Below are 13076 nucleotides of genomic sequence, written 5' to 3'. Positions count from 1 at the left end.
TAAATTATTAACATTATTGAACTATTTCATTTTTTAGCCTTGTCATTTATTTAGAAATCAAAACACGCAAAGAAAAAACAAACAAACAAAATATAACCCAGCGTGCAGCCTATCTAGTGAGCATTTAACTTGATTTCGATATAAAAGTTTAGCAAGCTCCCTATCCAGAAAGCATTCTGAAGCATTGGATTGTCTTGAAATAGAGTGAGCAGCCTACCTAGACAACATCTTCCGAGTTGCCTATCTAGACATGATGATGTGTTAACATCTCAAGCCCTACATTTGCACAAACTCAGAACTATTTTGAGCAGTTTTATCAAGACTACTAAAAGTGAACCGTTTATTAGCAGTCTTACCGTCTTTCCTGCATTGTCCAGGCCGAGGATGAGGATACAATACTCGTCCTTCTGAAACATATACTTGTAGAGGCCCGATAATAAAGTGTACATCCTCAAAAACACTGTTGAGCAGCTCACATCACAAACACTTGAGTACAGTTAGCCTAGCCTAGCTTAGCTTCAGCGCTAACTGAGCAAGCTAACAGTCATGAACTCAGCTGGAGAATAAACAACCCGATAGTTTGCACAATATCTACTACTGAGGGCATCAGAAGGAAATCATGACACTCGGGTTTGCTGTTTTGTCAAATCCATGTTGGCAGCGGTCGGATAAACACTTCCTGGGAAGTTGTTGGCGATTTTAGTGCATTGTGGGAAATGTAGTTCACATACAGATGGATCGTACGTTCATTTCACCATCGATGTGATGTTTACACTGTTCAGTTTTCTTCTTTAATATGTATTATAGCTTATTTGCCCACAAAATAACAACATGCTAAAGGTTTAGCATCTTTAAAAAATAATGATGATGATGATGATAGGGGTGGCACAGTGGCTCAGTGGTTAGCACTGTTACCTCACAGCAGTCGCTAGTTTGAGTCCCAACTGGGCCAGTTGGCATTTCTGTGTGGAGTTTGCATGTTCTCCCTATTGGCGTGGGTTTCCTCCAGGGTACTCCGGTTTCCCCCACAATCCAAACACATGCACTATAGGGGAATTGATTAACTAAATTGGCCGTAGTGTATGAATGTGAGTATGTATGGGTGTTTTCCAGTAGCCTACAGGGTTGCAGCTTGAAGGGCAGCCGCTGCGTAAAACATAGATAAGTTGGTGGTTCATTCCACTGTGGCAACCCCTGATGAATAAAAAGGACTAAGCCGATATGAATGAATGAATGATGATAATAATAATAAATAAACTGAAAAGTTACTATTTAGCCTACTTAAATATAAATGTACCAATAAAAAAACACAGTTATATTATTATAAATACATTTAATACACATTTTGTTTCCACACAACAGATTTTAACATCAAAAACTAAAGACAACATCATCACTAAATGAACTTTATAATATAATATCTGATAATAACCTTTTGTTCTTTAACAAAAGCTGTGGTTTTAATGACTCCGTCTTTATGGGGATGATTATTAAATCATTCCAGCCCACCATGGAGGGATGAAGAGGCCTACAATACCCAAAATGCACACTAATACAAACATCCACAGGAAGAGACGATCGATGACCATAGCCACATACTTCCACTCCTCCTTCATCTGCAATGAAAGAATAATAAGTAAATAATGTTACTTTTTTTGTTGTATAATGCTTAAAAATATGTTAATTAATTGAAATGAAATATTATTGATAAATTATTAAAATATAGAATTATTAAAGTCTTAATTAGGTTAGATAAGTTAGGTTAATTAGGCAAGTTTTTACACAATAGTGGTTCTGTAGTCATAGTATGGAGCTAATAATATGCCAAAACAATTTGAATTGTGTTAATTTGAATTATTGACAATTGTAATTTAATAAATCTGATTGTTTATATGCCGTTAAATTTGTTTTGAATTTAAATTTCTTAATTTGAATTTGAATTTCTAACTTTGAATTTGAATTTCTTACCTAGAATATTGAACATCTGGAACTTAAGATAACTGAATTTTTCAAGGCTGAATTTTTTATAGACGTATTTTCAAACTTCAGATTTTTTTTGTGTACTAAATTCATCGGCTGCAGATATCCAGTTTGTAAAAATACAAATTTCAAATTTTCAAGATGAAGAAATTCAGAACATCAAATTCAATATTCTAATATTCAAAACCAGAAATTCAGATCATGAAATTCAGATTCAGCAGAAAGTAGGTCAGTGGTGATCAAGACCAACGACGGATTCGATCCAAGACCAACGACGAGATGATCCCAAGGTTTCCATATCCTGGACCGGGCCGTATCCTGAGCAGCTACTGTGGTGGTCATGGAGGAGTGGAGAACATGAGACTGATTCCTGTGACGCTCCAGAAACAGATGAGTCTTCGCTGAGGCCAGCTTCCAGCCTCCGCCGCTGAGACTGCAGCTCTGCACAAGACGTTTGGCCAGCGGAGAAATTAAAATGATCGTGCCCAACTGAGTCTGGTTTCTCTCAAGGTTTTTTTTCTTCACTTCCGCCTTTAGTGAAGTTTTTTTTCCCTCTCCGCTGTCACCACTGGCTTGCATGGTTCGGGATCTGTAGAGCTGCGCATCGTTGGATTTGCCCTTCAGTGTTTGGACTCTCAGTAGTGATTATTAAACCACACTGAACTGAGCTAAACTGAACTGAATTTAAACACTACAAACTGAACTACACTGTTCCTATTTACTGTGACCTTTTATGTGAAGCTGCTTTGACACAATCTACATTGTATAAGCGCTATACAAATAAAGGTGAATTGAATTGAATTGATCAACAGGGAAGAGTAAATTCAAATTAGAAATTCAAATTCAAAACAGTTTTAACGGCATATAAAAATTCTGATTTATTAAATTACAATTGTCAATAATTCAAATGAACACAATTCAAATTCAGATTGTTTTGGCATATTATTAGCTCCATATCAATTGGGTATGTGCACACAGACTTTCAATTTCCGTCAGCCAGCCCCAGGGCTTCCGGTGAATTGTCATCCCATACAAAATCGCAGCGTTTAAGATCTGATTTCCTTAAAAAAACAGTACAATATAAAGTGGGTCTCAGACCAAACAAGAAGCATTGCATTAAATGATCTGCGCCATGTCTTTAATATAACAAAATTAATTTTACCCCAGTATTTTCAATAGAATTTTGTCTCTTTTTACGCTTTAACAACCAAATGGATGCTGAAGTCTATTTAAACGAATGTATTTTAATTACATTACAACATCAATGCTGTACCTTAACCTTATGAATATTGAAAAATCAGTCACATAAGACTTTTACCGGAAGTTCATCATTGGCTGAAAAACACTAGCTGCGCATATAGCCCATTGAAAAAATACATTTAATAAAAGGGCTAATAATAATATTGACCTTAGCAATTTTAACATTTTTGTAATCTTTTTTTTTATTCCAGCCAAACTAAAATAAATAAAATATTCTCCAGAAGAAAAAAAATCTTTGCTTTGTTAAACATCACTTAGAAAATATTTGCCAAAAAATAAATAAATAAATAAATAAATAAATAAATAAATAAATAATAAATGATATAATTTAAGTAAAATAAAATAAGTATTTTCTCAATTAAAATGTATTATTTTCAAAAATGTAAAATTAATTTCAGGATTTTAAATAGTAATATCATAACCATCCATCACTTGGAAAATATTTGCCAAAAATAAATAAATTAATTAATTAATATTAAAGAAAAAAGTCTTTGCTTTGTTAAACATCACTTAGAAAATATTTGCCAAAAAATAAATAAATAAATAAATAAATAAATAAATAAATAAATAAATAATAATAATAACAATAATAATAATAATAATAATAAATATTATAATTTAAGTAAAACAAAATAAGTATTTTCTCAATTAAAATGTATTATTTTCAAAAATGTAAAATTAATTTCAGGATTTTAAATATTAATATCATAACCATCCAGGACGCCTTGATGGACATATTGGGAGTAAATAAACCATTTAAAGCTTCTCTCTCCCCCCAAAAAACTTCAAATCCCTAAAAAATACCTACAGCTAAATCAGCGTGTTGAGCATGCAGATATTCAGCGATGTACTGCACTCCCTCGATGGCCAGACGCGTAGCGTGAGAAGGGTTTTCTCCAGTGCTAGTCATTATTTTACAGACGTTTGTGAAATTATCAGCATTAAACACATCAGATGTCTGTTGCTCATGTTCATGCAGACTACAGTACTGGATGCTGCGAGAGCGAAAACGTGTGCTGCTCTTACACAGATTTACATCTCGTTCTCCAGAATTAACCTGAACACTCTGTGATCGACCCATTTGAAGTTTCATATTTGGACACGTAGAGTTATTGTATGCTTGAGATGGTGATTTAATCAAATGCATGTCTGTGCTTAAGCTTGAGGAACAGACCTTCATGCGAATTGACTCTTGCTTTATTTCTCTATTCCTCCAATTAGAATCAACATATCTCTTATTCCTCTTCTGAGCATCATCACACATCCTTTTTGGATCTTTCTGCCAAATTTGAGGTCTCTGGATGAAAATAAACCTCGGCATCACGTCCAAGAAGAACCTACGGACCCATTGAGGCATTGAGTGAGTGTCTGGAGACCTATGATGGACGTTCAGCACAAAAACAGTGATTATTATGGAAAGAATGATGAAAATCATGATGAAAAGCAGGTATTCTGCAATCAGAGGAATCACCAATGAGGTCGACGGGATGATTTCTGTGATCAGCAAGAGGAAAACGGTGAGAGAAAGCAGCACAGAAATGCACATGGTGACTTTTTCTCCGCAATCAGACGGGAGGTAGAAAACCAATACAGTTAGACATGAAATAAGTAGACATGGGATGATGAGATTGATGGTGTAGAAGAGCGGCAGTCGTCGGATAATGAAGGAATAAGTGATATCTGCGTATTCCTCAGAGCAGCATTCGTATTTCTTTACATTATATGTGGCGACGGCGCTGGTTATGAGCCATTCTCCGCTCTCCCAGTAGTCCAGCTGGTCTACACTGTCTGCAATGCGGATCAGGTCAATTTTGCTGCGATCATACGTCCAGGAGCCGAACTTCATGGTGCAGTTCTGCTGGTCGAAGGGGAAGAAGGTGACGTCGATGCTGCAGGAGCTTTTATAGATGGCCGGAGGGATCCAGGTTACTCGTCCGTCATGGAAAAGGTGAGCTTTGGTCAGATGCGTCACAGTGAAATCACCATCTGCACTGCAGAAACACAGTGTTGCACATCTCTTTAGTTTCACTTCTGGTGTGAAATAACATTTTAAAGCAAATAAACGGGTTTATAAGTGTAGAAAGCTACCTACAGGGTTTGTACACCTTTTCTGAATTCTAATTTGACCACTTTTCAAGCACTTTCCAGATTAATTTTTCATATACTGTACATTATATCACATACTACTTGATATATAGTCTATAGTATAGTATTCAAAGTAAAATCTGTGATGTTTGTCCAAAGCTCAAAATTGAATTATTGTTATTATTATTATTATTATTATTATTATTATTATTATTATTATTATTATTATTATTACCTATTTAGTGAGATAAATTAATATGAAAGCAACACAATTGCGATTTTTGGCAATTAAATCACTTTTCAAGCCTTTAAAACACTAAACTAAAGAATTTATAATGATTCCCAACACCCTGAATGGGTGAAAGAGAATAGAGAAATCATGTTTGAAGTATATTTGTAATTCTAATGGTTAATAATTCATATATTTAATAACCTATTTTTACGTTATATTGGAACATATGTTGCATATACAGCGTAAGGCACTGCAGCGAGTGGTGAAAACTGCCCAACGCATCACAGGGACTACACTGCCAGCCATTGAGGACATCCAGAAGAAACACTGTCTGCGCCGAGCACGCAGTATTCTTAAGGACACCTCTCACCCTGCTCACAGACTGTTTTCTCTCCTGCCTTCCGGCAGGCGCTTCAGGCTCCCCCGGACAAAAACCAGCAGACTGAGGAACAGCTTTTTCCCCAGAGCTGTCTCCTTTTTGAACTCTGCCCCTCACTGACTCTTTTGCCCCCCCCCCCCCCCCCCCCCCCCCCCTCCCAATACACCCCCCACACTCCTCTAACTTATACTCCTCACAATCACTGCACTATTTAACATTTGCACATTTAAAGTTTGCACATATTCATTGCACTGATTCACTTATTTGAACTGGACATACCCACAGCACATGGACATTTGTAGTTATGTTTATCTATCTGCCACTCCTGATTATTAATAGTATCCTGTACATATATTCATTTATTGTAAATCTGTTCATAGCTAATACAACCTATATATAATGTTGATAGTACATCCATCTGTAAATATCACCATAGTTTTTCTATAACTGCACTTTATAACTTATACCTGTATCCTGCACTTGCTGCTATTGCACTGCTGGTTAGACCGAAACTGCAGTTCGTTGCCTTGTACTTGTACATGTATAATGACAATAATGTTGAATCTAATCTAATAACTAAAAATACAATTATTTAGCTTCAAATACAATACTCTGATGTACCATATATGTAAATATATGACATTTTTATGCATCTTTTTTTAATCCTATCTGAAATAATGACTTCATTTGAAACGTTTGTCAAAGTATGCATGAAGTGCAGTGTTGATGAAAATGGTTACACGGTATTTTAATCAACTTCTAATAATACCAAAAATGTTACTGACAGCTCAAAATGCTGCATTATTACCTAGATAAAGCTCACAAATCAGAAATAAACAAATAATCAAAGATAATACAAATGCAGTTTTACACTTTTAAACTCAAAAAGAAAGACTGGGGCGGAACCAGAATCGCTAGATCTGCATAATAAAATTAGCCAAAACTCCCATAACTAAGATATTTATTTTATAGTCTTTTACAAATATGAGTTCTACCAAATTTAAACATAAAATAATTACTATAGCATCATAAACAGTCGGTTTTCAAATGAATCTCCCTCACAAGACCAAAGCACACTAGAACATAAATATAATATTTTATTACAAGAATCTGATTTAACAAATGCAAGTTCTGTCAAATCTTAAACCCACGTGAATTACATTTAAAGACGTCAAATGGACTCAAAATGAGAAAATGCAGCTGTGGCGCCCCCTGGCGGAGCCTACGTGTCTCTGCACAGATGGACGGCTGTGATCACATGATATGATTTGATCACGTACTTGTTGTACAGCACAATATCAGGCTTCCAGATAAACTGCGCTGGGATCCTCATCGATGACACATTCTCATAATCCTCCGGTGTCCAGCGGAGCCGGTAATCAAGCCATTCCTGACCAGAGAAAACAATCAAAAAACACTCATGTGGGAAAAAATACTATAGTAATTTATACTTTTTGCTTTGTACCATACTATAGTGTATCGTACTGTACACTCTCAGAAATAAAGGTACAGGAGCTGTCTCTGGTGCAGTACATTTTCAAAAGATATTTGTACCCAAAGAGTCCACAATTGTACCTCAAAGGTGCATATTAGTACCAAAATGTTCCTAAAAAGTACCTTTGAGGTACCATTATGGACTCCTCATGTACAAATATGTACCTTTTGAAAAGGTACTGCCCCAGAGACAGCTCCTGTACCTTTATTTCTGAGAGTGCAGGGTATATATTTACAACAGTTTGTTAACAAATGCTCCAGCATACTGTAATATTACTTTATTACATACTAATAAACTTCAATAAATACTGTAGTATGCTATTTTTTTACAATAAGTGAAGTTTAATTTTAAACTAATTTCGAGAGGAGCATGTGCTCATGATTGACCCACCTGGTCCACATTAGCTAATCATGATCCTCCAATCAAAGGATCCCAAGTCACTATATATATCCTCATTACCTCACTACAACTATCTTCGTCTGGAAGAAACCCCCCTCCTCCCCTTCTTCCACCTTTATCCAGAATGGGCGGCACGGTGGCCCAGTGACTAGCACTGTTGCCTCACAGCAAGAATACCAATGGCGTTGGGTCTTCACTGGGCCATCTAGTGTTTCAGTGCGGAGCTTGCATGTTCTCCCTGTGTCCGCGTGGGTGTTCCCCGGTTTCCTCCCACCATCCAAATGTGCTCTATATTATAGATAAAATAAGTAAATAAGTAATGTCTTACTCTCAGGAAGTTCACCTTGGCCTCAGCAGCGGGGTAGTTTCAGATCGACCTGAGCTCAATCTCCCCTCGCCCTGTGAAAGGAGGGAGCCCTGGGCTCAAGGATCCCTTGAGCTCAGGGCTCTCTCCAGGGACAGCACGCCAAACAAGCTATGTATAAATCGTGAGCTAAGTGTGAGCTAATTTGTTGTATATTATAGTAAACCTACAGTATTGGGTCATTTGTTTATATTACTATATTGATCGTGTCAACACAATATATTAATCCAAGTACTTTACTATAGTGTGGTTCAAAGACACTACAGGATTTACCATAATTACTATAGTATTTTTTCTTCAAGTAGGCTAACACTCACCTGCTTCACCCACACATTAGTGGTCATCATTTGATTTTTTTCATCCTGGTGAAGATATAGGAGAGTTTTATAGTTCATCACAATACTGGTTTGTTCAAAAGTGCTGTACTTTTTAATGAATATATTAACTTCAAGAAATATCAATAAATAACACGAAGGCCGTACAAAAGTAATCACTTTTAAAAAGGGAAATTTAACTTTTGGTGGTGCAAATCTAACCATAGTTTTATAATGGCATTTGCAGTAAAACTTTGATTATAAAATGCCAGTGCACCAAAGCACATGGTTACTACTAAGGGTTTTGAAATTTGAAAACATTTGTAACACATCTTACGTACATGATATTCAAAATAACGCAATATAACATGAAACTATAGATTTTTAATCATTGATTAACTTTTCTTTTATGCATTTTTTTCTTTGCTTCCCAATTCATTTGTTAACTTCTTGATTAACTGCTTTTGTATTTCACTATTATAAGTCGCTTTGCACAAAGTGGAAATACATGCTTCATCCTACATTTCTGAGTGAAACCGGAAAAACATACTTAAAGCTATGTTTGACTGCAGTTTCTAGGTAACATTGGTTCAGGGGTGCCCAAACTTTTCAGCCTACAACCTAAAGTAACAATGCTAGTGACTTGTGACCTGCCCGTTATCATCAGAGGTGGTTATAAATATACAAGCATTGCACTCAATGGCAAACACACACCAATAGGCTTATATAAACATAGGTATTTTGACAAAACAAATGCAACGTTTTAAACCATACATAATGTTGGAATTATTGATTCATTTTGTTTAATTTGAACATTAACCTCATCTAATAAAATGAGTAGGCACGATGTTTGGAGCACAGCAAGTCCATTCTTGGTTTAATTTTGGAGAACATCCTCCACATTTAGTCCTGTATTTATTTTGTAATGTACATGTGTCATAAAAAGACTGCTGCAACTGCTGCTATTGCTGTGTCATTAATCTAACATAATCGTCCCAGGGGTCACAACCCAATGGAAAAGAACATCTAAACAATGATGGCTTTACATTTTTAATGTGGCTATTAACCTTTTAAAAATCTTTTGATAGTTATAGATAAAATATAGTTGTTCTAACAATTTAATGCAATTTATGAGTTTTGAAAAAACACAAAATTTCAGATTTGCACAAATGTAAACAGCACCCTCTAGTGGATTTGTCATCTGAAACGTACAACAATATGTACCCAGCGCAATGTATTTCAAATTCGCAAAAATGTAGACAGCACCCTCTAGTGGATTTGTCATCCGAAATGTACCCAAAGCAATGTATTTCAGATGTATAAAAATGTAGACATCGCCTTCTAGTGGATTTGTCATCCGAAATGTACCCAGAGCAATGTATTTCAGATTCGCAAAAATGTAGACAGCACCCTCTAGTGGATTTGTCATCTGAAACGTACAACAATATGTACCCAGCGCAATGTATTTCAAATTCGCAAAAATGTAGACAGCACCCTCTAGTGGATTTGTCATCTGAAACGTACAACAAAATGTACCCAGTGCAATGTATTTCAAATTCGCAAAAATGTAGACAGCACCCTCTAGTGGATTTGTCATCCGAAATGTACCCAAAGCAATGTATTTCAGATGTATAAAAATGTAGACATCGCCTTCTAGTGGATTTGTCATCCGAAATGTACCCAGAGCAATGTATTTCAGATTCGTAAAAATGTAGACAGCACCCTCTAGTGGATTTGTCATCCGAAATGTACCCAGAGCAATGTATTTCAGATTCGCAAAAATGTAGACAGCACCCTCTAGTGGATTTGTCATGTGAATTGTACAACAAAATGTACCCAGTGCAATGTATTTCAGATACGCAAAAATGTAGACAGCACCCTCTAGTGGATTTGTCATCCGAAATGTACCCAAAGCAATGTATTTCAGATGTATAAAAATGTAGACATCGCCTTCTAGTGGATTTGTCATCCGAAATGTACCCAGAGCAATGTATTTCAGATTCGCAAAAATGTAGACAGCACCCTCTAGTGGATTTGCCATGTGAATTGTACAACAAAATGTACCCAGTGCAATGTATTTCAGATTCGCAAAAATTTAGACAGCACCTTCTAGTGCAGGGGTGGGCAAACTCGGTCCTGGAGGGCCAGTGTCCTGAACAGTTTAGCTCCAACACTAATCAAACACACCTGAACATGCTAATTAGTGTCTTCAAGATCACTAGAAATCTATAAGCAGGTGTGTTTGATTAGAGTTGGAGCTAAACTGTGCAGGACACCGGCCCTCCAGGACCGAGTTTGCCCACCCCTGTTCTAGTGGATTTGTCATCTGAAATGTACAACAAAATGTACCCAGAGATATTTATTTCAGATTTGCAAAAATGTAGACAGCGCCCTCTAGTGGATTTGTCATCGGAAACGTACAACAAAATGTACCCAGTGCAATGTATTTCAGATTCGCAAAAATGTAGACAGCAGTGCTCTCTAGTGGATTTGTCATCGGAAATGTACAACGAAATGTACCCAGAGCAATGTATTTCAGATTGGCAAAAATGTAGACGGCGCCCTCTAGTGAATTTGTCATAGGAAATGTACAACAAAATGTACCCAGTGAAATGTATTTCAGATTTGGCAAAATATAGACAGCAGCGCCCTCTAGTGGATTTGTCATCGGAAACGTACAACAAAATGTACCCAGAGCAATGTATTTCAGATTCGCAAAAATGTAGACAGCGCCCTCTAGTGAATTTGTGATCGGAAACATACAACAAAATGTACCCAGAGCAATGTATTTCAGATTCACAAAAATGTAGACAGCGCCCTCTAGTGGATTTGTGATCGGAAACGTACAACAAAATGTACCCAGTGCAATGTATTTCAAATTCGCAAAAATGTAGACAGCACCCTCTAGTGAATTTGTCATAGGAAATTTACAACAAAATGTACCCAGTGCAATGTATTTAAGATTCACAAAAAATGTAGACAGCGCCCTCTAGTGAATTTGTGATCGGAAACGTACAACAAAATGTACCCAGTGCAATGTATTTCAAATTCGCAAAAATGTAGACAGCGCCTTCTAGTGGACTTGTGATCGGAAACGTACAACAAAATGTACCCAGAGCAATATATTTCAGATTCGCAAAAATGTAGACAGCGCCCTCTAGTGAATTTGTCATAGGAAATTTACAACAAAATGTACCCAGTGAAATGTATTTCAAATTTGCAAAAATATAGACAGCACCCTCTAGTGGATTTGTGATCGGAAACGTACAACAAAATGTACCCAGTGCAATGTATTTCAGATTCACAAAAATGTAGACAGCGCCCTCTAGTGGACTTGTGATCGGAAACGTACAACAAAATGTACCCAGAGCATAGTATTTCAGATTCGCAAAAATGTAGACATTGCCTTCTAGTGGATTTGTCATCCGAAATGTACAACGAAATGTACCCAGAGCAATGTATTTCAGATGTACAAAAATGAAGACAGCGCCCTCTAGGGGATTTGTCATCTAAACCATGCACGTACCCTAAGTAACATATTTAATGTTTTGCAAAAATGTAGGTTGAGGCACATATTTATATTGACCCTGTGCTGTAATAAAAGATGGTGTTGGGATATGCATTCTCTTCAGAAAGTGTTTGCAGATTATACCACATCGATGAGCTGAGCGATGGACAGACCGAAGTGGATGTGAACCACATCAGAGACGTTGTGAACCGGACGGGTCAGTTTACTGTATGCTGAGAGCAGAGAGTTCAGCAGACGCTCTTCAGCCTGGACTTCATCACAGCACACTGAAGACAGACACACATACTGGTTCTTAGTGAGGACATTACATAGACTTCCATTGTCTTTATATCAGGTTAAGGATACTGTCTATATCCTGCATTGGCATTCCTGCTGTATTTTACCTTGAGCTGGATAAAGAAGCAGCAGAAGATGAAACCAGAATAACATGATGAAGATGATGTCCTGGATCTGCTTATCACTGTTGTTTTGGTCTTGAAAACTTTCAAAAGCACCTTTTCTTCACTCCAGTTTCTCCATCGATGGCTGAAATGTTCATAAATCCATGTAAACAATGAGAAAGCAAAGTGTTTACGGTATTAGCGAGGAGCTCGGATCCTCAGATGCACAACATTACAATGTCTACAGCAGAATTAACTCTTTCTGTCAAAAGAAAGCATCTTTATTGTGAGCTCAAACACACACACACACACACACACACACACACACACGCGCACACGCGCACACGCGCACACACACACACACACACACACACACACACGCACACACACACACACACACACACGCACACACACACACACACACACACACACATTTTCCCTGGAGCACTGCTTTTCTTATTGACACACTCAGCATCTATTCAGTGCATCTCTGTCTCCTTCTGGCAGCATCTGACTCTATTAAGACAGTCACTTTAGGACATCTGCATTCAGAGTCTCCATCAATGTCACGCTCAGCCTTCACTATGCTTTTTTTTTTTATACATTTTTATTTTTAATAAAAAAAATATTTAGTATAAATAAATAAAAACATGAATAAA

General features: G+C 36.8%; 2 protein-coding genes across 2 annotated transcripts in view; both read right to left on the bottom strand.

Annotated features, from left to right (window-relative positions):
- Positions 1–687, bottom strand: part of arfrp1 (ADP-ribosylation factor related protein 1) — a 16851-nt gene extending 16164 nt beyond the window's left edge. The window contains exon 1 of the mRNA XM_056460660.1: positions 357–687. Coding sequence (XP_056316635.1) covers positions 357–449 — 93 coding nt within the window. The 5' untranslated portion in view covers positions 450–687. The remainder of the gene's footprint in view (positions 1–356) is intronic.
- A 3346-nt stretch (positions 688–4033) lies between these two features.
- LOC130230246 (neuronal acetylcholine receptor subunit alpha-4) lies at positions 4034–12307 on the bottom strand. Its single transcript, XM_056459201.1, has 4 exons — positions 12161–12307; positions 8512–8556; positions 7217–7326; positions 4034–5231 (listed from the first exon to the last, which is right to left on the bottom strand). Exons 2-4 carry the CDS (start codon positions 8539–8541, stop codon positions 4034–4036), a joined length of 1338 nt encoding a protein of 445 aa, XP_056315176.1. The 5' UTR covers positions 8542–8556; positions 12161–12307.
- Positions 12308–13076: the final 769 nt, after the last annotated feature.

Source organism: Danio aesculapii, chromosome 6 (assembly GCF_903798145.1).
Source record: "Danio aesculapii chromosome 6, fDanAes4.1, whole genome shotgun sequence".
Taxonomy (NCBI): domain Eukaryota; kingdom Metazoa; phylum Chordata; class Actinopteri; order Cypriniformes; family Danionidae; genus Danio; species Danio aesculapii.
The sequence above is the reverse complement of the archived record's forward strand: the minus strand, read 5'-3'. Positions and strand labels throughout refer to the sequence as shown.

What these genes read in the sequence shown, in the direction of transcription:
- LOC130230246 (XM_056459201.1), bottom strand. Translation starts at nt 8,541, where the DNA reads ATGATGACCACTAATGTGTGGGTGAAGCAG. An exon ending in CTAATGTGTGGGTGAAGCAG is followed by an intron (nt 7,327 to 8,511) that starts GTGAGTGTTAGC and finishes TTCTCTGGTCAG; the next exon opens with GAATGGCTTGATTACCGGCT. An exon ending in GATATTGTGCTGTACAACAA is followed by an intron (nt 5,232 to 7,216) that starts GTACGTGATCAA and finishes GTGTTTCTGCAG; the next exon opens with TGCAGATGGTGATTTCACTG.